A 25313-nucleotide genomic window follows, 5' to 3' on the forward strand; every position below is an offset into this window, starting at 1 on the left:
GAATTTATAAGAGACAGCAAAAGTATTTAGTATAAGAATCTGGCTGAGCAACGTGATGCTGGGCCTGATCAGAACAACAGGCAGTGTGTCATGTTCTTTTGTGAAAAGTATATATAAAATAATTTTAAGTGAAAAAGATAAAGACAATATGCTGCAGACATATAACACAACTTAATGTAAATGCATGTTAATCAAAGATGGGAGCTCATTTTCAGTTGAGTAAAATGTTCATTCAGGTTTTTTTTCTTTAAACTTGCTCAACTTCATAATAAAATAGGAGGAAATTCCTCCTTTGGCAGTGCTAATCCCAGTTTTTCCTGAGCAATGTCTTTAAGCAATCTCATTTCATTATTTTCTTGCAGGTTAATTCTTAGAGTATCGGAATATCTCTCTTCAAACGTAAGAAGGGAAACTTTTAAGTCAGTGGACCAAAAAGCTCTTTCTGTTTTCCACATATCTCAGAGGGTGGAGCAACCAAACCAGTGAGGTAAGAGGGAAGTGAAAAGATGTTAAATAGCAAGTCCAGCTCATGCTGGTCAGCCTGGAGGTCTGGCTTCTCAGTCAACGTGAGGGCCGTCCTTATTCTGGGGCTTCTCCTCCTTTCTGTTGCTGTCCAGGGCAAGGTCTTTGAGAGATGTGAGCTTGCCAGAACTCTGAAGAAGCGTGGATTGGATGACTATAAGGGAGTCAGCCTGGCAAACTGTAAGTTAACTCTTCTTCATCCCTCCAAATAGGTAGCCAGGTGTGGAACAGATACTAATAGAGAATGAATAATAAGAAAGGGACTTTGGGTGAATTACTTTTTTCTTTCTTGAAGGGTTTGTACACTTACATCAACTTGTTCCTTTAGAATCAGATGTACAGGCTGAAGGACTGAGGCACGGAAAGTTCAAATTCTGTCCTGTTCTAAGCATGCCAGGTTCCCATGTATTCCTCTAACACCACTAAGTTTGCCAGCTGGCACATGAAGGCTGACTATAAGATATATTTCAGCACCTGGGATATCTCTTTCAAGCACTTGGTGTCTGACTCTATCCATTTCCAGTTTAGAAGTTGGGTTCTTCAAGCCTGAGTAAGACCGTGTTTTTCTCATTTTCAATCCCCCTCCCATGATGTTGCAGAGAAGGCAGTGACACCCCGCTCCAGTACCCTTACCTGGAAAATCCCGTGGGTGGAGGAGCCTGGTGGGCTGCAGTCCATGGGGTCGCTAAGAGTTGGACACGACTGAGAGACTTCAGTTTCACTTTTCACTTTCATGCACTGGAGGAGGAAATGGCAACCCACTCCAGTGTTCTTGCCTGGAGAATCCCAGGGACAGGGGAGCCTGATGGACTGCTGTCTATGGGGTCGCACAGAGTCGGACACGACTGAAGCGACTTAGCAAGAGCAGCCCATGATGTTGGGCTTTTAACAGTAAGGTTTTTTAAAACTTACATTGAACCCTTAAAACAGGGATAGGTAAGAACGATTTCCCTTCGATCAGCATCTATCTGAGGATCCCAGAAATGCGGTATGTAATGATGTTTTATTATTCTGACTCTAACTCATTAATTATTTTTCATTTTCTTACATAGAATTGAAGATGTTCCCTAAGGAAAAGTCACTCTATATTTTAGTCCATATTTTTCAATGTCATTACTGTATTTTTCAGGTAGAATTCAGACATTTCCCCTCCATAACTATTTTTGAATGAATGAGCCAATGGCTAGATGGATGGATGACATAGTCTTTCCTATTCAATGATTCTTATTGTCTGGATTCAAATTTGATACCCAAATTCACCTTTAGGTATCATAAGAAATTTTCCTTCTCCCATAAAATCCTCATTTTTCCTAATAAAAGTGTTTTTCCACTAGTGTATACATCTGCATCAAACAACCAAAGCCACTCAACAATTCTGTTGATTTTCTATTCTAGGCTCAATCTTACTTGAGAGACGGGAGCAGAAGAGCATCTTTTAATATTAAAAAAATATATATTGTTTCATTGGTATTACCAAATGATTCACCAATGAAAGAATTCTCTTAACAGCCCTTTAACACAAAAGTGTTAAAATATTTCACAAGTAAATACATCTTTATACTTATAAATAAGTCATTACTAAAGTAGAATTAGTTAAAATTGAACTAGTTGGGCTATGAACTCTAAGTCTAGTTGTGTTGCTCTTTATAATCTAAAAATATTTTTATTCAGGGTTGTGTTTGACCAAATGGGAAAGCAGTTATAACACAAAAGCTACAAACTACAACCCTAGCAGTGAAAGCACTGATTATGGGATATTTCAGATCAACAGCAAATGGTGGTGTAATGATGGCAAAACCCCCAAAGCAGTTGACAGCTGTCACGTGTCCTGCAGCGGTAAGACAAGATGATGTTGAGTGATAGCTCAGGCCCCATCTGGTTACACCTATAAGAATAGAGATTAGGTAGAAATGAAAATGTCTTGAAGAGTTCATTAGGGACCTAGAAAAATTCCACCATAACTTCTATAAACTCTCTATTATCCTTTTCCTAATTTTTTAACCAAGAAATTAAAGAGCTGGTATCTTAAAAGGTTGCTGTTTGCTAACATACAGGTTAATTTATACATTTGTTTAATTGGAGTGAAATAAATATTCTATTGAGTTTCTTTTGAAATCTTAGCTGCACAAAATATTGGAGAACAATCCAGAATTTATATTGTTAAAATTTTTACATTAAAATTTCTAGTAAAGAAGATTAAGGCAATGGCACCCCACTCCAGTACTCTTGCCTGGAAAATCCCATGGGTGGAGGAGCCTTGTAGGCTGCAGTCCATGTGGTCGCGAAGAGTCGGACACGACTGAGCGACTTCACTTTCATTTTCACTTTCATGCACTGGAGAAGGAATTGGAAACCCACTCCAGTGCTTTTGCCTGGAGAATCCCAGGGACGGGGGAGCCTGGTGGGCTGCCGTCTATGGGGTCGCACAGAGTCGGACACAACTGAAGTGACTTAGCAGCAGCAGCAGTCTAAGAATATCTTTTGTAACCAGGTAATTTAATTAAAAAAAAATATTTTGTGTTATAATCTGTGGAGTGAAAGTCATTCAGTTGTGTCCAGCTCTTTGGGAGCCCATGGATTATACTGTCTATGGAATCCTCCAGGCCAGAACACTGGAGTGGATATATACATGTTCCTTCTCCAGGGGATTTTCCCAACCCAAGGACTGAACCCAGGTCTCCTGCACTGTAGGTGGATTTTTTTTTTTTTTTTTTGTAGGTGGATTCTTTACCAGCTGAGCCACCAATATATACACATCCGTCCCACATATGAACACGTAAGCAATGTATTTCACATAAAAAGAAACTGTAGTAAATTTACTGCTTTACAATATGCTCTTTATTATACAAAATTATTTTTATCAACAAATACCAATCTTTATTATATTTCAAGAAGAATAAATTCCACAAAATAAATATTCTATAATTTATTTATCCAACTCACACTGTTAAGGACTTAGGCTATAATTTATCCTTCTATTAATTGCTTTGAAACATCTTGTACACACATCTTTGGGTGCATCTCTTATTATTTCTTTAGGTTAAACTTCCAGTAATAGAATTGCTAAGCAAAAAACTGCTAGACCAGTTTCTGCTCGTTTGTTTTGTTCTGTTTTTGTGGTGCATAGTAAGAAAAAGAAGCTTCTATCACAATATTCAATAGTTCCAAAGGTTCCAATGACTTTGGAAAATGAGAAACAGAATGCTTTATTTCATGCCAAATTGGACAGAATAAAGAAAGAGTTTTCTCCCAACGTTCACAGACACACTCACTCTTAAAAAAACAATTTTAGCTGTTTTTTCCTCAACCTAAGAGAATTTAGTTGTTCTTTCATCAACCGAAGAGAATAAACTTAAATGAAATTTCTGTAAGTGTTGTTTTCATTTCTCACCACATTACTTTCATAATTAATGGAAAATGGCATAGCTAAAGCTGTAGCATGTGCTAAGAAGATTGTCAGCGAGCAAGGCATTACAGTATGGTATGCTGTTTTTGTTTGTTTTCTCCTTCCAGTTCTATTGAGATGTAATCGACATTCAGCATTGTAGAAGTTTAGGGAGTATAGCCTAACGATTTGACTTACATACATCATGAAATTATTGTCACAATGTTTAGTGAACATCCTTCTTGTCATATGGATACAGAATTAAAGAAATATAAGAAAACTTAATGTGTGATGAAAATTCTTAGGCTTTACTCTCAACAGTTTTCATTATAACATATAGCAGTGTTAATTGTATTGATCACATTCCAAATTACATCCTCAGTGTTTATTTATCTTACTCCTAGAAGTTTGTAGTACCTTTGACTGCCTTTGTCTAATTCCTCACCCCTCACCCCTCAGCCTCTAACTTCTGGTAACCACATATCTGACCTCTTTTTCTATGAGTTTGTTTGTATGCTTGTGTTTGAAGTATAAGGGACCTACAACAGTATGTAAGTTCATGTTACAGAGCGTGGTATGTGTTAAGCATTAAAGAGGAGAGCTGGGGACTTCCCTGGTGTCCAGTGGTTGAGCCTTTTTGCTCCCAACACAGGGGATACTGGTCAGGGAACCACTTGCCATGTGATGGAGAAAAAAAAAAAAAAAGGGTGATGGGGGGGCTTTTGGCAATGCCTCAGGCCAGGTGAGATTTTAGACCCCGACCCCACTACCAGGAATCAACCCCCAACCCCAGCATTGAAATGGTGGAGTCTTAACAACTGGACCACCAGGAAAGTCCCAGGTGAGAACTCTTTTATCCAACTTATGAGAGAAGTGAGGGAATATTCCCAAGTACGCTACCGAGAACTGAAAATTATAGCTTTAGGTTTATGCTAGACAATTTATTACATAGAAACAATCTATTTTCAGTGATTCAGAATCTTATTCTTTTACTCCTCAATTTATTATAGGGGATTCTAGAGTTTTTAAGGTTTTACAGGCTCTGCTAATTCCTTGTCATATCTTGAAATTATTTTGGAATTAAGTAAATGTGGAATGCACTCTGCAGTTGTGTTGTGGACTACACGGGACTCACCATTTGTGTTCGGCATTCTGTGCCCTAGTGAAGGCTTGGGGGAGATGTGAAGGCCTTGGTATACATGTCTCCAGTTAATAAATAGCAATACTTGGATCTGTCTGTAGACTCTATTAAACTATTTTGTTCTCCCAAAGGATTTGAAGTATGTATATTACAATGAAGCTATGTTTTAGCCTAAGTACCATTTGTTTCATCTTTCTCCATAGGGTGGCAGGGAAAAGTCATTGTCGAGACCATGACGTCAGCAGTTATGTTGAGGGTTGCACCCTGTAACTGTGGAGTTAACATTCTTCAGCTCATTTTGTCTCTTTTTCACATTAAGAAAGTAATAGTTGAGTGAAAGCTTATACCATCATTCTTTCAAGCAAATAATGGTTTTATAGAAGCAGGAGCTGTGGTTTTTCAAGAGACTTAAAATGTATTAATATGCTACTTGTTTGATACTAGGCCTACAACATTTTTGAGTTTGCTATTAGAACTAATGCTGGTGAATATTTGCCTAAAACCTTAATTATCAAATATATCTTCAGCATATTCGGTTCTTTATCAAAACAAGATCATTTATATATTTTGCTGGTCATGAAGGTATATAAAGGGGGATTAGGTGAGCTGTTGCATTTCCTTAATATTATTAGCTTAGATTCATGCGTTATGACAGATTCAGAGGCTGATGAGTTTGCAAGTATTGAAATAATTGCTATTAAACAAATGTGAAGTTATGCTTGCTGTAAAAAAAATGCATTTTCATTAAAAACTTTGCAATTCATACCTTGTCTGTCTTTGTTTGGAGCCATTTAGTTTTTCTGAAGAAATACATAAGTATATATTTGGGGAAAAATGAGCTGACACAGTAATTCAAACATCCTCACCTGTACACCATCAGATGGATATTGCTGAATAAAACTCCATAGGAATGCTGACAGATCTCATTTAATTTTTTTTTAGCTGAGCTGCACAGCTTGTGGGATATTAGTTCCCCAACCGGGGACTGAACCCCGACCCTCAACAGTGAAAATGCGGAGTCCTAACCACCAGACTGCTAGGGAATTCCCTTCAGTTTAAATTTGTAAACACAAACCTCAAATGGGCCCTGAAGTCTGCTTGCTCATCTTAATGTCTTCTTGGCAATCCTTCTGTGTGGCTGTCCCTACTCTCCAAACTGATTGTCACTATTTACTTCTCTCTTTTCAAAGTCCCAGCACACATGCCAGCTTCTAGCCTCCATACTCTGCTCTCAGTAGATGACCTGGCCTCACCTTACACTGACAGAACAGAAGCAACTCATACAAAACCCTCCCCTCCTGGCCACCGTAACAGACTTCACATCTTTCCCTGAACCTACCTTCCCTTCCTTCCCCTTGATCACTGGGATGAAGGGGTCTTCCTCCTGCCAATGGCAGGGTCTCCACATGCAGTCTTCATCACAGCCCTCTCACTACTCCAGTTTAGGCTGTTTCCTGCATCCTGAGGTTCTCCCTCTCTGCTGGATCATCCACATCACTATCTGAACTACCCTGGTAACCTTCCAGCTTAGAAAGAACTCTCCGTGGACTCTATATAACCCTCCAGCTACAACATTTTCAACTCCCTTTTACAGCAGCACTTCTGGGGTGAGATATCTATATTCACCCACTCCACGTCCTCACCTCCCTTTCTCTTTTTATCTCTTCTTAATCTGACTACTGTCCTCACTCAGCTGAAAAGGGCTCCAGCCTGACTCCTCCCAGGATGCCTTGGGGCAGAGTCTAGTGATCACCTGATTTCTGTTCATCCTGCTTGATCTCTCAGCAGCATTTGACAGAGTGAACCACTTCCTGCTTCTGGAAAAATATTTTTTACTCAGCCTTTCCTTCTTTATATCCTGCCTCATTGGTGGTTCCTTTTAGGACCCTTCTTGGCTGGCTGTTTCTCTGCTCTTTGATTTTCAACTGTGCGAATGCCCCAGGACTCAAGTCTGTAACCATTTGATAAAACTGTTTTACTTATCCATTTATTTCTCTTCTTGCTGAAGGATAGCTTTCAAAAGAATAGAGTCTTTCCAGCTCTTTAAGGTGATTAAAATATTTCAATCTTTTCCAGAATTTGCAAGTACAGAATAGACTTTTATGTTTCTGAACAGTATGAGAATATACTGCCAACATGGTGCCCAAAGGTTCTGAATCCTTCAGTCTGTAAATCCTACAGAACCTCAAAACTTCATCCAAATCAGGAGGTGAACACTGACAAATTAGGACCATCTCATCATCAGATCTATGCAGTTTTATCAATTGCCACATAACTTTTTCTTAACTAAAAGTTCTAATTCAGAAACACATGTGAAAATTGGTTGTTACATTTTTCAGTTTCCTTCAATCTAGATCATTTCTTCACTTTTCCCTTAACTTTTATGACTTTAACCCTTTTAAAAACCTCAACCAGTTGTGCTATAAATGGCCTAAGGTTTTTCTGATATTCTCTGGAGTAGATTAGGTTATGCATCTCTGGCAGGGATGCCACAGGCGTGATATTATGCTCTTCCTGTTGCTTCCTTTCAGGTGACATGCAATTTTGGAGTGTTCTATTACTGATGATGTTCTCATTGATCATTTGATTAAGATGATGTCTGCAAGTCACCTACATTGTGAGGTATATGGGAAAGGATGAGGTACTTTGAGAAATCTTCCTCATCAAAATGTCAATTTATGCATTTATTTCTTGTATCAGTATGGACCCTGGCTTTCTACTTTATTCCAATTATAATGAGGCATGAAAGTGAAGTCATTCAGTTGTGTCCGACTCTTTGCAAGTCCATGGACTGTCGCCTACCAGGATCCTTAGGTGACAGTCCATGGGGTTTTTCAGGCAAGAGTACTGGAGTGGGTTGCCATTTCCTTCTCTAGGGGATCTTCCCAACCCAGGGATCGAACCTGGGTCTCCCGCATTGCAGGCAGGTGCTTTACCATCTGAGCCACAGGGAAGCTTCATTATCATTTGCTTTGATGTTCACAGTATCCCTGATTTGGCCACAAGAGCCTCTGCAAGCTAGCTTCTGTGTCATTTTGACACATCCCTGTCATTCTCTGGGCACTTTTTTGTTTTCTGGCATAAAATGTTCTAATGCTCACTTTGTTCTTTTCTTGCTTCAGCCTGGAATTAGCCATTTCTCCAAAGAGCCCTTATTTTGAAAAACCAGCTCTGGGAAGTAAAGTCACTGTTCCCAGGCCCCATCAATGGTCAAAGCTGAAGGATGTAGTATTTAAGTAATTTTTCTCTATTTAAATTGAATTCATATATCTTCAACTCCAATCTCACATCACAAGGTTAATTCTAGCTTTTTCCTTTTTCATGTTGGCAACTCCCTTGTATGACAGTGAGAAACTGGGCATATATTGTCTTTAATATCCTTAAGATGTATCCTGAGCACATGCATATATTTGATCAATTTGCCTGTTTGTAACCAATTTTGTGATCTCCCAACACTGCCACATCATGGAATAGATGGTCTCCACTCAGGCCTTGATACCTCTCATCTGATCACCCCTTCTTCCACTCCTAGACACCTCCTTTACTGTGTTATATCTCTGATACTGTATGCAGGGCTGTGTCCTTGCAGGAAAGAGGGCAGAAATCCTTTACTCTTCTTTACACACATGTTCCAAATATATAGAATAGTGTCAGTAGCATTGTACATGCAGTAGCAGTAGTATTGTACACGATCAATAAATATTGGTTGATTTAATGAATATCTCAATAATTTGGCACATTCCTCCACACTGGGCATTCTGAGTTTTCTTACTCTCTGATCCCACGTGACTCCAGGATAGCAGCTTCTGGGGCTCCACGGGTCAGGTCTCAAGTCTATGTGACCAGCCATGAGAGGACAGCTGGGGGTTCAAGATTCCGGTACCATTTTAATATGAATAAATGCCAAAGCATATGGGTTTATTCATATCAGGATATCCAGAGGTGTATGGAGAATGAGTCAGGGTAGGGGAGAGAGATTTGAAGAGTGACAGTTCAGATGCAGAGACAGGATGTATCTAAGAAGCCCCAGAACTGACCCACGACAATGGCTGACTGACAAAACAACCAGAGATTAGCGAAAGTTGGCCTAAGAGGGATAGTGATTCTTGTTGAAGATTTTGCTTAGTGTTTTTGATAAATGGCATATCTTATTTATACCTGTTATTTTAATACCTTCAAGTTCCCAAACCAAATTTTGATCCTTGTTCTGAGACAGAAATAAAAATCAATATGAAAGTTTCATCATTTTTAAAAGACACTCAATTCCGATGTTGCTCAGTTTCACCTCAGGATATTATTTGAAATGCAGAGTGATATTCCAGATGATTACTGGGCTCTTCCCATAGCACTAGTTGTAACTGAACCTTGAGCACATCTCTTGCACTTATATTTAGCAGACTTATTTAAAGAATATTTTCTTAGAAGTTGCTAAAAGGGAATTACTAAAAATGCCTAATCATGTGTGACTAATTAGATATGATGCTTTTATATCCTTGTCTACTATGCAAAGTATACTTTAAATCATATAAAAATTTTTGTTGTTGCTGTTCACTCACTAAGTCGTGTCAGACTCTGTCTCCTGCACAATGTTAGGAATCTCCACCCATAGTTCTTTAGACACTCTATCCAGAAGATCTAATCCCTTGAATTTATTTGTCACCTCCACTGTATAACCATGAGGAATTTTATTTAGGTCATATCTGAATGGCCCAATGGTTTTCCCTAATTCTACAATTTGAACCTGAATTTTGCAATAAGGAGCTTATGATCTAAGCAACATTCATCTCCAGGTCTTGTTTGTTTTCTGACTGTATTGAGCTTCTCCATCTTTTGCTGCAAAGAATATGATCAGTCTGATTTCAGTATTGACCATTTGGTGATGTCCATGGGTAGAGTCACCTCTTGTGTTGCTGGGAAAGGGTGTGTGCTATGATCAGTGTGTTCTCCTGAACACACTGTTAGCCTTTTCCCTGCTTCATTTTGTACTCCAAGGCCAAATTTGCTTGTTACTCCAGGTATCTCTTGACTTCCTACTTTTGCATTCCAATCCTCTGTGAAGAAAAGGATGACATCTTTTGTTGGTGTTAGTTCTAGAAGATCTTCTAGGTCTTCATAGAATCAGTCAACTTCAGCTTCTTCAGCATTAGTTTTTGGGGACATACCTGAATTACTGTATTGTTGAATGGTTTGCCTTGGAAACAAACCAAGATCATTCTGTTGTTTTTGAGACTGTACCGAAGTACTGTATTTTGGACATTTTTGTTGACTATGAGGGGTACTCCATTTCTTCTAAGGCATTCTTGCTCACAGTAGTAGATACAATGGTCATCTGAATTAAATTTGTCATTCTGATCCCTTTTAGTTCACTGATTTCTAAAATGTCAGTGTTCACTCTTGCCATCTCCTGCTGATCATGTCCAATGATTCATGGATCATGGTAACATTCCCGGTTCCTATGTAATATTCTTCTTACAGCATTGGACTTTACTTTCACCACCAGACAAATCTACAACAGAACGTCATTTCCACTTTGGCCCAGCTCCTTTATTCTTTCTTGAGCCGTTAGTAATTGCCCTCCACTCTTCCCTAGTATCATATTTGGACCCCTGTAACCTGGGGGGACTCATCTTCTGGTGTCATATCTTTTTGCCTTTTCATACTGTTCATGAGATCCTCAGAACAAGCATACTGGTGTGGTTTGCAATTTCCTCCTCCAGTGGACCACATTTTGTCAGAATTCTTCAAGGGGACTTGTCTTGATAAACCTCTAGTAGGCTAACTAAATAAAAGAGATGGCACAAATTACTAAATTCTGATACATGTGCTGATTAGTACAAGAACTGATACAGGATGAACTTTGAAAAATTATGCTAAGTGAAAGAAGTCAGTCACAAAGGACCACCTATTATATGATTCCATTCATATAAAATACCCAGCCCAGGGAAGTACATAGAGATAGAAAGTAGATTAGTGATTGCCTAGTGCTGGAATTAGGGGTCAGTGGGTGAAAGCCGAAGGATACCTAGTTTCTTTTTTTAACGTGGTTTCTTTTGGTGTAATGAAAATGATCTGAAATCAACTTAGTTAATGGATATACCTATCTGTGAACAATTTTAATATATTCTTATATCCAGCAAACTTGCTGAACTTAGTTATTAGTTCTAACATGTTTTTTTAATGGGTTCCTTAGGATATTTTATCAGGTTGGCCAAAAGGTTCCATAACATTTTATGGAAAAACCTGAACAACATTTTTGGCCAACCCAATACATGAAAGATCATGTCATCTGTGAACAGAGATAGTGTTCCTTCTCCTTTCCAACCTGAGGGCCTTTTATTCCTTTTCAGTGTTGAGTTGAGGTGGTGAGAGTGGGCTTCTTTGTTTTGTTCCTGATCATAGAAGAAAAGTATCCTGTCTTTCTTCATTAAGTATAATCTTATCTTAGGTTTTTAAATAGACATCTTTTATCAGACTGAAAATGTTCCCTTCTAGTCCTAGTTTGCTGAGTTCATGAAACTGTGTTGGGTTTTTTCAATGTTGTTTTTTTATGTCTGCTGAGATCATTTTGTTTCTGTTTCTTTTTTTTTTTTATCCTATTGATGTGATGTGTTACACTGATTTTCAGGTGTTGAACCAACTAGTATTCCTGGGAAAAATCCATTAGTTTATAGGATATAATTCTTTTTATGTGTTGCTACATTCTGTTTCATAGTATTTTGTCAAGGATTTTTTACATCCATATTCATAAGAAATATTGATCTGTTAGCTTTCTGTCCTTGTGATGTCTTTCTTTAATTTTGGTATCAGGGTGATATTTGCCTCATAAAATGGGTTGGGTACCTTTTCTGGTTTTTGGTAGAGTTTATGAAGAATTGGTATTCATTCTTCTCTTATCCATTTACATTTAATGTTATTATTGATATAGTTGGATTTGTATCTGTGATTTTATATTTTATTTGTACATATCTCATGTCTTTTTTGTTCCACTTTTCCTCCCTTACTGTGTTTTTTCATTAAACAAAATTTTCTAATGTAGTATTTCAATTTCTTAAATGATTTTTCACTACTTTTAGGGATTTTTTCACTTGTTCAAAGAAATGTGGATAGTTTACAGGTGTTGGCTATTTAAGAATAAAGTTGCTATGAATACTCATATAGAAGTTCTTAGGAGGAAAGACATTACTCTGGGGTAAATACTCAAGAGTGGATTGCTGGGTTGTATAATAAGTCCATTTTCAATTTTGACAGGAACTGCCAAGCTATTTTCATATTTAATAGAGAAATGAAATCAGAATACTCTTCTGGAAACAGAAAACTAAAATGGGAACATTTCCATCACTTTGTAAACAAGATTATGCTTTATGACGTGTTTGAAAAATAATTTCTCAGTGATGATAGCCCAATTGTTATGTAAATTGAGAAAGAATTTTTGTAACTTGATCTATGTGGAAAGGGAAATATTTGTTCATAAAGTGAAAAGAAGTAAGATCCAGCCTAAGTTCTAATTGTATTGACTGTGGACATTTAAAGATAACAGAAATAATAGTACAAAGAAAGTATGCACAAAGAAATCCAAAGCTTTCCACAATTATCAGTTGTGCACATTAAGAATATTGATATTTAAATAGTCTCTAATTGTTCCTTGGCATTCCTGGTGTTAGATCAACCTCTTAGAGAAAACTCACACCTTAAAAATAAATACATAAAATGGGTTTGCACAACTATATTGGGATCCAAAATCAGATACGTGATAGACAAAGAAGTTATAGCTTGTTGAGGGATGAGGATTACATTGCAATAGAATTCCTTCCCTTTCACTTCAACTTCAAGATAATGTGGTAAACTGAAAAGGCCATGGAATTGACCTGAATCTTAAATCCTAGCTCACCTGCTCACTAGCTATATGTCTTTGGACAGATGATTTATCTTCTCTAGGACACATGTTTTTCATCTGTAAGATGGACATAATTCCTACCTGTTAGACCCCTGTACAATTATGCTGTTGTTGTTCAGTTGCTAAGCCGTGTTTCACTCCTTGCAACACTATACACTACAGCAAGCCAGAATCCTCTGTCCTCCACAGTCTCTGAGAGTTTTCTCAGATTAATGCCATTCAGTGATAATGCTTTCTAACCGTCTCATCATCTGCCACTCCCTTCGCCTTTTGCCTTCAGTCTTTCCCAGTATTATGGTCTTCTCCAATGAGTCGGCTCTTTACAGCACATGGCCAAAGTATTGGAACTTCAGCTTCAGCATCAGTTCTTCCAATGACTATTCAGGGTTAATTTCCTTTAAGATTGATTGGTTTGATCTGATTCCAGTCCACGGGACTCTCAAGAGTCTTCTGCAGGATCACAGTTCGAAAGGATCAATTCCTCAATGCTTATCCTTCCTTATGGTCCAGCACTCACGGCAAACACGACAACAGGAACCCCGTAGCTCTGAGTAGACAGACTTTTGTTGGCAAAGTGACGTCTTTGCTTTTGAATACGCTGTCTGGTTTGTAGTCGCTTTTCTTCCTAGGAGGAAGCATCTTTTGATTTCATGGCTGCACACACCTTCTGCAGTGATTTTGGAGTCAGAAAGTAAAATCTGTCACTCCTTCCACTTTTTCCCCCCTTCTATTTGTCATGAAGTGATGGAACTGGGGCCATGAGCTTAGTTTCTTGAATGTTGAGTTTTAACCAGCTTTTTCACTCTCCTCTTTCATCCTCATCAAGAGGCTCTTTAGTTCCTCTTCACTTTCTGCCATTAGAGTGGTATCATCTGCACATCTGAGGCTGTTGATATTTCTTCTGGCAAGCTTGATTCTAGCTTGTGATTCATCCAGCCTGGCACTTCCCATGATGTATTCTGTATATAAGGTAAATAAACAAGGAAATAACACACAGCCTTGTTGTACTTCTTTCCTAATTTTCAGTCAATCAATAATTGGTGTATTAATTCATTACCCAAAGTCTTGGCCAGATTAGTGGAACTCCTTTCAATAAGTTCACACATTCCAGGCCATCTTCAAGTTTTTCCCTGGGAAGTTCACAGGGACACTTTTCCCTTCATCTCAAAAATTTACCTTCTCCTTTCTTCTGTATTAGAACCTCATTTCCTAGATCCCTCATATTTGATCTTATTTATTCTTTTAAATTTTTATTTATTTATATATTTTTGGCTGAGCTGGGTGGCTTGCAGGATGTTAGTTCACCAGCCAAGGATTGAACCTGGTCTGGCAGTGTAAGTACCAATTCTTAACCACTAGACTACCAGGGAATCCCTAGGAATATATCATTTGGTAATTCCTAGAGACATATGTCTTTTTATAGGATGTTTGTTTAGAGTGGCAAAAAGAGCATGTTATTAACAGACCCAAATATTCTTCATTTCTCTAATAAGAAGTCAAAAGCAGATAAACATATGTTTGACAATTAATGTTTCAGTATTTTCTCTTTTTTTGGAAATGATGTACATATTCAGTGTTTGAGTTGCCATGAAAATTTCATGAGACACTAAAAATTAACCATCATTTAAAGCTGTTTCTCTTGTTGACAAATCCAGCAAGTAGCAAAAATCACAGAGCAAAGAACCTTAAAATTTACACGTCTTTTTTTCTTACCATATTGATGACATACATTAAAGAAATCATTTTTTAAAAATTCAGTTCTGAAGTTGAATTTATAATTTTATCACATCAAGCATATAGTAGAGACAAAATATTTGTTAGCAAGCTTATTTGATGAAGCTTACTTATTTTTTAAAAAAATATTTATTCAGTTATTTGGCTATACCAGGTCGTAGTTATGGCATGGGGGATCTAGCTCCCAGGCCAGGGACTGAACTTGGAACCCTTGCATTGGGAGCTCAGAATCTTAGCAACTGGACCACCAGGGAAATCCCATGACTAGTCTTAATTTATACAAGTGCTTTTATTTTCTTTAAGCCAGTTAAATAGAGCTCTTTCACAAGTTTTTAGGAATATATCAAGAGGGAGAAAAATATCCCATATACATAACATACATATACGGATATAGATAGACATATAGATAGATGCAAACGGATCTTATAGCTTTCATTTAAACATTTTAGCCACATTTCAGGTACAGTAGTACAAAACTCAATAGCTTATAAAAGAATGTGCTCAGTCACTTTAGTTCATGGGCTCTTTGAGACCCCATGAACCATATCCCATCAGGCTCCTCTGTCCATGGGATATTCCCAGCAGCAATACTGGAGTGTGTTGCCATTTCCTACTCTTGGGGATCTTCCTGATGCAGAGATGAAACTCTGCGCCCCCTGCATTGCAGGGGGGTATTTATTACCCCTAAAGCCCTGTAGGGAAGCTTCAGGAAAGCCCTGTAAAAGAATAATTGGCTCAAAATGGTGTTTCTGGCAGATAGAACAAGTTAAATTTACCCACTGAGATGGCTGACCCCTTTTACCAAGATTTGTGGATAAAACTTAAGATTTTTATTTGCCTTTAAAAGATAATCTTACAGAGGCTGTGAACAAAATCTGGAGTAAGGGAGCTTATGGAAATGTCAAATAACAATTTGTTTTAAAAAATCTCTCTCGCTATTTTTTTTCCAGTCCCATGTTTGCTTTAGGCAACAATTATTTCTTTAGATCTTAATGTTCAAAGATATGGTAAGGTCGATATTTCCAAAGTACTGAGAAAGAATTGTAGGGTTTATCTAAGAAGGAACTCAGGGGCATGTTTGCCTATTATCAGAAATCTAGGATAATTCCTATGGCATTTTTGTTTTCTTTAACAGTAGGATAGGCTAGTTCAATATCTTCGTTTTTTAAAAAAAAATTTGTAGCGCAGCCCCCAAATACAGGAAAGTCTGGAAATGGTCAGGTCTGCTATAGAGTAACAGGCAATACATCAAGCCCTCTTGTGCATTTCCTAGACCTTTGTCAAAGCTCTTTCCTGGCTATCTATATTAATGTAAATTTTACAATTGCTTGAGTGACTCCTGCAGTCCAGATGTTTATTCTCTGATCTTTTCCTAATCTTGTTAAGAATGTGTTTTGTTTTTTTCCTCACACCAAAGTATTCTTCTATAGCTATCTTTTTCCTTTCTTCCTTTTTTCTTTTCAATCTGATCTTCCCATTGGTAAAAACAGAACATTTGTTTAAAATATGAGCTCCCTTAAAAATCCTTTTAGGTATAAAAGTTCAAATCTTCAATATACCTATTTCAATTGTGACTCCAAACCACTGAGTCTTTTTATGACTTAAAACCAATATTAGGGCTTACCCACAGACATGAGAGGAGTCCCTTAAGAAATATAGCCCTCTTGAGATGCGGAGCCTCTCCAGAGAAAGCTGAAGAAAGCAAAGATCTTCCATGTCTCAGGTGGCAAAGAAACCTCTGTCTCACACGAAGCGAGACATCTAAAACGACTGATCTCCTCAGCCATATCACTAGAAAGGTGATACTGGGTTGAGAGTTTTCCGCTCAAACCAAGCCGAGAAGGTAGAGGCCATAAAGGCCCCTTATGCATGTGGACCCTCTGTTAAGACAGGCTGCCCTGAGAGTCGGCATGGGTGCACAGAGAATGCTGCCTGTCACTTCATGTCTCAGGCTCCCTGCTGGCTGGCTGCTGATGCAAGCCTGACAGACAACCGGCACCCCACAAGCGGCAGAAGCCAGAGGGAGTACTCTCACTGGTTACAAAGCCAAATTCTCAGGATATAAAACAAGACAAACGGAGATTCTCATCTTATGGTTTTTCATCCTTATGACAAATGACAGAGACAAAGCAAAACATGACTCCTTCTGGGAGGCTAAGGAGCAATAACCACAGGTGCTGATTAGTTAGTTAGTTCAGTCACTCAGTTGTGTCTGACTCTTTGTGACCCCATGAATCGCAGCACGCCAGGCCTCCCTGTCCATCACCAACTCCCAGAGTTCACTCAGACTCGCATCCATCGAGTCAATGATGCCATCCAGCCATCTCATCCTCGGTCGTCCCCTTCTCCTCCTGCCCCCAATCCCTCCCAGCATCAAAGTCTTTTCCAATGAGTCAACTCTTCGCATGAGGTGGCCAAAGTACTGGAGTTTCAGCTTTAGCATCATTCCTTCCAAAGAAATCCCAGGGTTGATCTCCTTCAGAATGGACTGGTTGTATCTCCTTGCAGTCCAAGGGACTCTCAAGAGTCTTCTCCAACACCACAGTTCAAAAGCATCAGTTCTTCAGTGCTCAGTCCCGAGTCATAATTTAAGATCTATTTTTACAAATGTTTTTCTTCTGCCACTGTGAATTTGGAAAGGAAGGGATAAGGAAAAGCTTTATCCTTCTCTCTTGACTGTGCACTCTAGATAGAGAACTGGAAGACTGACATAGTAAAAATTCTTACTTTCTGCTGGTCTGTTGTCAGCTATCCCATATCTCAACAGCAGTCTCCAGGGAGAGTGGAGTGTTCCAGCCTTTCACTGTCCCATCCTCATCACTAGAAACTGTACAGAAAGAAACATGTGTTTCCCCTTTACTCTTTACCATTTTTGGCTGGGGCTCCGTAAACCATTTTTGGCTGGGGCTCTGTAACAAAGAGTTACAGAGTTCCCTGGTGGCTCAGAGGATAAATCATCTGCCTGCCATGTGGGAGACCCAGGTTTGATCCCTGGGTTGGGAAGATCCCCTGGAGAAAGAAATGGCAACCCACTCCAGTATTCTTACCTGGAGAGGCCCTTGGACAGAGGAGCCTGGCAGGCTACAGTCCACGGGGTTGCAAAAAGTCGGACACGACTGAGCGAGTTCACTTTCACTGTAACAAAACACAGATTAACAAGAGAAAAGGAAACAAGTTTATTAACATGTACATCTCATGCATACTTGGGCTTCCCTGGTAGCTCAGATGGTAAAGAATTTGCCTGCAATGCTGGAGACTCGGGTTCCACCCATGGGTCAGAAAGATCCCCTGGAGAAGGAAATGGCAACCCACTCCAGTATTCTTGCCTGAAAAATCCCATGGACAGTCCATGCAGGCACAAAGAATTGGAAATGACTGAGCGAGCAACACTTTCACTTTCTCATGTATACTTATGAGAAATGAAGGGATAAGTAACTCAAAGAGGAGGCTAGAATTTAGATTTACAGATCATTTAAACCAAAGAACAGCATATATTTAGAGGGGCAACTAGAAAGAGGAAAAGAATACTAAGCTTCTGAGGGTTCCAAATTTTGGAACAATAAATACATTAGAAAGGGAAAAAAAGATACTACCTAGTCAAATTGTTGTTTTGTAGAATCCTTTGGTGCTGTCTTGGGGCTGATAAGTGTCCAGGGTTGTTGGTGATTAATTTATGCACAAATTTATGTTCAGCTTTCAGGAAGATAGGGGGAGGGCAGAGAACTTGTCTAGGATCTGCTTTTTCAGCTGAAAATAATCCTTATGCCAGAGGGGAAGATTTTGGATGGCATATTCTGTTATTCTTCTGTAGGTTTACTATGCAGTTTCCTTGCTTTACAATAACCCTTTAAGTTTAACATGGAAATGTGAAGAAGGCATAGTCAGAAAGGAATTAGGAATGTTGTTCATGTGAGGCTTACTTATCATAGTAAAACACTGATTTATAAATTAAGACTTTACAATAGACACCAAAAAGAGTGAGTATAGGAATCTGTGAGCAACGTGATGCTGGGCTATACACTGATCAGAACAACAGGCAGTGTGTCATCTTCTTGTGGAAAGTGTATATAAAATAATTTTAAGTGAAAAAGGTCAAGACAATATACTGCAGACATATAAAACGACTTAATGTAGATGCATGTTAATCAAAGATGGGAGCTTATTTTCAGTTGAGTAAAATGTTCATTCAGGTGTTTTTTCTTTATACTTGCTCAACTTCATAAAAATAGGAGGAAGTTCCTGTTTGGGCAATAGGGCTAACTCTGAATCTACCTGAGCAATGTCTTTATGCAATGTCATTTCATTATTTTCTGCAGATTAATTCTTAGGATATCAGAATATCTCTCTTCAAACATGAGAAAGAAAACTGTTCAAGTGTATGGACCAATAAACTGCTCCTGTTTTACACATGTCTCAGAGGGTGGAGCAAATCAGTGGTGTGGTTCACCACACCAAATCAGTGTGGTGAGAGTGAAGTGAAAACAATGTTAAATGGCAAGTCCAGCCCACCCTGGTCAGTCTGGACACTTGACTTCTCAGTCAACATGAAGACTCTCATTATTCTGGGGCTTCTCCTCCTTTCTGTCACTGTCCAAGTCAAGGTCTTTGAGAGATGTGAGCTTGCCAGAACTCTGAAGAAACTTGGACTGGATGGCTATAAGGGAGTCAGCCTGGCAAACTGTAAGTTAACTCTTCTTCCTCCTTCCAAACAGTTAGCCATGTGTGGAACAGATACTAATAGAGCATGAACAATAGGAAAGGGACTTTGAGTGAATGGCTCTTTTCTTTCTTGGAGGGTTTTGTACATTTACAGTGGTTAAAAACAGCAACTTGTTTCTTTAGAATCCGATGCACCAAGGGAAGGAGTGAGGCATAGGAGGTTCAAATCTATATCATTTAAGCATATTAAATGCGACTGTACTTGTCTAGTGCCACTAAATTTGCCAGGTGGCACAAGTAGGCTGACAATAAAAATATTTCGGCACCTGTGATATACCTGTCAAGTGTTTGACTCTCGTCAGTTTCAGTTTGGAACTTGGGTTCTGCAAACATGAGTAAGGTAGTATTTTTCTCACTTTTAACCCCCTTACCATGATGTTGAATTTTTAACAGCAAACTTTAAAAAAATTACTCTGAACTCTCAAAACAGGGACAGTGGGAACCTATTTCCTCTCAATTAATATCTGCATAAGGATCTCTGAAATGCACCATGAAATGATATTTTACTATTCTGACTAGTCCATTAGTTAATTTCCATTTTCTTCCACAGAATTCAAGGTGCACACTAAAGAAAAGTTACTGTGTATTTTAGTCCATATTTGTCAATGTCATCACTGTATTTTTCAGATTGAATTCAGACATTTCCCCATCATAATTATTTTTGAATGAATGAGCCAATGGCTAGACAGATGAATGGATGACATAGTCTTTTCTATTCTGTGATTCCTTTGGTCTGGATTCTAATTTGATACCCAAGTTTACCTTTAGGTATTATAAGAAATGTTATTTCTCCCAGAAATTCCTTATTTTTCCTAATAAATATTTTTTAAATAAAAGTATTTTTCCATTAGCTTATATATCTGCTGATAATGAACAATCTCATTCAACAATTCTGTTGATTTTTCTATTCTTGGCTGCATCTTACCTGAGGGATGGGAACAGGGGAAGAGTAACAGGAATGGAAGAAATAGCTATTTTAATGTTTTAAAAAATATGTTGTCTTGTTTCATTAGTATTACATGATTTGCTAATAAAAGAATTCTCTTAAGGGAATTCTTAACATTAAGGTGTTAGAATATCTCACAAGTAAGATACATCTTTAAACTTATAAATTAAGTCATTACTAAAATAGAATTAGTTAAATAGATGTCAAGTTATTTCATGTTGTCATGTCATATTGCTGTCTATAATAAAAAAATACATTTTTTTTCAGGGTTGTGTTTGACCGAATGGGAAAGCAGTTATAACACAAAAACGACAAACTACAATCCTAACAGTGAAAGCACTGATTATGAGATATTTCTGATCAACAGCAAATGGTGGTGTAATGATGGCTAAACCTCTAACGCAGTTGATGGCTGTATGTATTCTGCAGTGGTAAGACAAAATAATGTTGAGTGATGGCTCAGGCCCCATCTGGTTATACCTATAAGAACAGAGATTCCATACAAATGAAAATGTCTTGAGGAGTTCATCAGAGACCTAAAAAAATTCCATCTGAACTTCTAGAACCTCTCTATTATTCTCCTCAAAATTTCTTAAGTAAAAAATTAACGAGCTGGTATCATAAAATGTTGCTGTTTGCTAACCTATGAGATTTTCTGGAATGACCTGTCATGTTATTATACCTGGACTTGTTGATGCTTGTAAAGAACAATGCCGTTCCTCTTACTTACCTGGTTTGGGGAGGAGAAGGTAATTCGATTATGTGGTATTTTTCTAATCTGCCCTGCTTTATTGGAAAACAAAGGATTACTAACTAACCAAAGAGGAGGACTATGTGTGGTCCTTTTAAAAATTTTGTTTTTACTTTTTATGATTAAATGTTTTAAATATATGGAAAATTAGAAACATTAATATAATAACCTTCAATATGTTCATCATGTACTGTAACAGTTATTAACATTTGGTCATATTTATTTATCCTATGTATATAAACTGCTACTGTTGCTGCTGCTAAGTCGCTTCAGTCATGTCCGACTCTGTGTGACCCCATAGACGGCAGCCCACCAGGCTCCCCTGTCCCTGGGATTCTCAAGGCAAGAGCACTGGAGTGGGTTGCCATTTCCTTCTCCAATGCATGAAAGTCAAAAGTGAAAGTGAAGTCTCTCAGTTGTGTCCAATTCCCAGCGACTCCATGGACTGCAGCCTTCCAGGCTCCTCCGTCCATAGGGTTTGCCGGGCAAGAGTACTGGAGTGGGCTGCCATTGCCTTCTCCAGTATATAAGCTATATATATATATATATATATATGCATAACAAAATTTTGGTTGTTCTTTCCTCAGCCTAAGAAAACAAAGCTGATTGAACTTAAACTTATAATGAAATTTCTATGAATGTTGTCTTCATTTCTTACCATCTCCTTTTCAGAATTAATGGAAAATGACATTGCCAAAGCTGTAGCATGTGCAAAGCAGATTGTCAGTGAGCAAGGCATTACAGCATGGTATGTTTTGGGTTTTTTTCTCCCCTATTCCAATTCTACTGAGATGTAATTGACATATATCACTGTAGAAGTTTAAAGTGTACAGCAAAATGATTTGACTTACATACATCATGAAATTATTGTCACAATGAGATTAGTGAACATCTATCATGTCATATAGATACAAACAAAGAAATGGAAAAACTTTGTGTGTGTGATGAAAAGTCTTAGGCTTTACTCTCTTAATGATCTTTATATACAACATATATCAGTGTTAATTGTATTTATCGCCACATACATTACATCCCCAGTATTCATTATCTTATACCTAGAAGTTTGTAAGAACTTTGACTGACTTCATCTAATTCCCCACCCCCACCCCCTCCCAGTACCCCTACCTATAACCACACATTGACCTCTTTTCCTATGATTTTGTTTGGATGTTTGTGTTTGAAGTATAATGGACTTACAGTATGTACATTCCTGTTACAGAGCATGGTATGTGTTAAGCATGAAAGAGGAGAGCTGGGGACTTGCCTGGCCATCCAGTTGATAAGACTTTGTGCTTCAGTGCAAGGGGTGCTGGACAGGGAACCACATGCCTTTAGATGCAGCCAAAAAAATAACGGGAGGATGGAGAACTGGGGTTTTTAGTAGTGCCTTTGGGCACCTAGGAGAAGGCAACGGCACCCCACTCTAGTACTCTCGCCTGGAAAATCCCATGGACGGAGGAGCCTGGTAGGCTGCGGTCCATGCTAAGGGTCGGATACGACTGCATGACTTCACTTTCACTTTTCACTTCCATGCATTGGAGAAGGAAATGTCAACCCACTCCAGTGTTCTTGCCTGGAGAATCCCAGGAACAGGGGAGCCTGGTAGGTTTATAGCCTCCTACCTAACTACCAGGAATCTACCTCAATATTGGAGGGATGGAGTCTTAACCACTGAACCTCCAGGGAAGTCCCAGGTGAGAGCTGTTTTACTCTACTGTTATGAGAGAAGCAAAGGAATATATTCCCAAAGACCAAAATATGCTACTGAGGACTGAAAATTGCAGCTTTGTTTATGTGTTCAGTCAGTAAGTCATATCTGATTCTTTGTGACGCCATGGACTGTAGCACACAGGCTTCCCTGTCCTTCTTTATCTCCTGGAGTATGCTCAAATTCATGTCCATTGAGTTGGTAAAGCTATGTATGCATCTCATCCTCTGCCATACCCTCCTTCTTTTGCCTTCAATCTTTCCCAGCATCAGGGTCCTTTCCAATGAGTCAGCTCTTCAGGAAACCTGGCCAAAGTATTGGAACTTCAGCTTCAGCATCAGTCCTTCCAATGAATATTCAGGATTGATTCCCTTTAGGATTCACTGGTTTGATTTCCTTGCTGTCAAAGGGACTGTCAAGAGTCTTCTCCAGCACCACTATTCAAAAGCATCAATTCTCAGGCACTCAGCTTCTTTATGGTCCAGCTGTCACATCTGTACCTGACTACTGGAAAAACCATAGCTTTGACTATAAGAACCTTTGTCGTCAAAGTGATGTCTTTAGTTTTGAATACACTATCTAGGCTTGCCACAGCTTTCCTTGCAAAGAGCAAGTGTCTTAATTTCATGGCTGCAGTCACCAACCACAGTGATTTTGGAGTACAAGAAAATAAAATCTGTCACTGCTTCCACATTTTCCCCCTTCTATTTGCCATGAAGTGATAGGACCAGATACCATGATCTTAGTTTTTTGAATGCTGAGTTTTATCCAGCTTTTCCACTCTCTTCTTTCACACTCATCAAGAGGCTCTTTAGCTCCTCTTCACTTTCTGCCATTAGAGTGGTATCATTTGCACATCTGAGGTTGTTGATATTTCTCTTGGCAATGTTGATTCCAGCCTGTGATTCATCCAGCCCAGCATTTTGCATAATATACTCTGCATATAAGTTAAATAAACAGGATGACAATACATAGCCTTGTCATACTGATTTCCCAATTTTGAACCAATGAGTTGTTCCATGTAAGTTTCTGACTGTTGTTTCTTGACCCATATACATGTTTCTCAGCAGACAAGCAAGGTGATCTGGTATTCCCATCTCTTTAAGAATTTTCCACAGTTTGTTGTGATCCATAGCACAGTTTGCTTGCATATCCATACAAGGTTTAAGCATAGTCTATGAAGCAGAAGTAAATGTTTTCTAATAAATTCCCTTGTTTTTCCTATGATCCAATGGATGTTGGCAATTTGATCTCTGGTTCCTTTGCCTTTTCTAAATCCAACTTGTACATCTGGAAGTTTTCGGTTCATGTACTGCTGAAGCCTAGTTCGAAGGACTCTGAGCATAACCTTACTAGCATGGGAAATGTGCTATGTGAAATGTGGAAGGAGCACAATTGTATGATATTTTGAACATTCTTTGGCACTGTCCTACTTTGGAATTGGAATGAAAACTGATCTTTTTGAGTCCTGTGGCCACTGCTGAGTTTTCCAAATTTGCTGACATATTGAGTCAGCACTTTAAGAGCATAATTCTTTAGATTTATGCTGAACAGTGTATTATATAGAAACAGTCTATTTTAACTGAATCAAAATCTTATTCTGTTATTCCTCCGTTTATTTTAGGGGATTTCTAGAGGTTTTAAAATTCTCTCTCTTCTATCAATTCCTTGTCATATCTTGAAATTATTTTGGAATTAAGTAAATGTGGAATGCACTCTGCAGTTGTGTTGTGGACTACACAGGACTCAACATTTGTGTTCAGTATTCTGTGCTCTAGTGAAGGCTTGATGGAGATATGAAGTCCTTGGTATACATATCTCCAGTTAATAAATAGTGATACTTGGAACTGTCTATAGCCTCTATTTCATGTATGGATAAGCTATTTTGTTCTGCCAAAGAATTTGAATATGTTTATTACAGTATCACTATGTTTAAGTCTTATTAACATATGTTTCATCTTTCTCCGCAGGGTGGCATGGAAAAGTCACTGTCGAGACCATGACATCAGCAGTTACGTTGAGGGTTGCACCCTGTAGCTGTGGAGTTCTCATTCTTCAGCTCATTTTGTCTCTTTTTCACATTAAGGAAGTAATAGTTGAGTGAAAGGTTATACCACCAGTCCTTCAAACAAATAATATTTTTACAGAAACAGGAACATCTGGTCCTTCTTCTAAGAAGATTAACGTTTACCTGATGTGTTAACTGTTTGTTAATAAGCCTACAATATTATTCAGTGTGCTAACATAACTAATGTTGGTAAATATTTGTCTAAACTCTTAATTATCAAATATACCTCCAGTATATTCAGTTCTTAATCAAAGAAAGATCACTTATACATCTTGCAGATCAAGAAGGAATATAAAGAGGGATTAGGTGACCTGTTTCTTTTCCTTAATTTTATTATCATAGATTCATGCATTATGACTAAATTCAGATGAGATTGCCAGTATTGAAATAATTGCTAATTAACCATAGATATGAAATGATGCATCTGTAAAAAATACAGACATTT

At 38.3% G+C, this 25313-nt stretch overlaps 1 protein-coding gene and 1 pseudogene across 1 annotated transcript; both read left to right on the forward strand.

Annotated features, from left to right (window-relative positions):
• The first annotated feature begins 506 nt into the window (after positions 1–506).
• LOC120858067 (lysozyme C-2-like) lies at positions 507–5330 on the forward strand. The gene is made up of 4 exons (XM_040233938.1): positions 507–702; positions 2194–2358; positions 3928–4003; positions 5252–5330. Exons 1-4 carry the CDS (start codon positions 507–509, stop codon positions 5316–5318), a joined length of 504 nt encoding a protein of 167 aa, XP_040089872.1. The 3' UTR covers positions 5319–5330.
• Positions 5331–19209: 13879 nt separating this feature from the next.
• Positions 19210–24837, forward strand: LOC120857731 (annotated as a pseudogene).
• The last annotated feature ends 476 nt before the right edge of the window (positions 24838–25313 follow it).

The sequence above is a fragment of the Oryx dammah genome, unplaced genomic scaffold, assembly GCF_014754425.2.
Source record: "Oryx dammah isolate SB20612 unplaced genomic scaffold, SCBI_Odam_1.1 HiC_scaffold_29, whole genome shotgun sequence".
Taxonomy (NCBI): Eukaryota; Metazoa; Chordata; class Mammalia; order Artiodactyla; family Bovidae; genus Oryx; species Oryx dammah.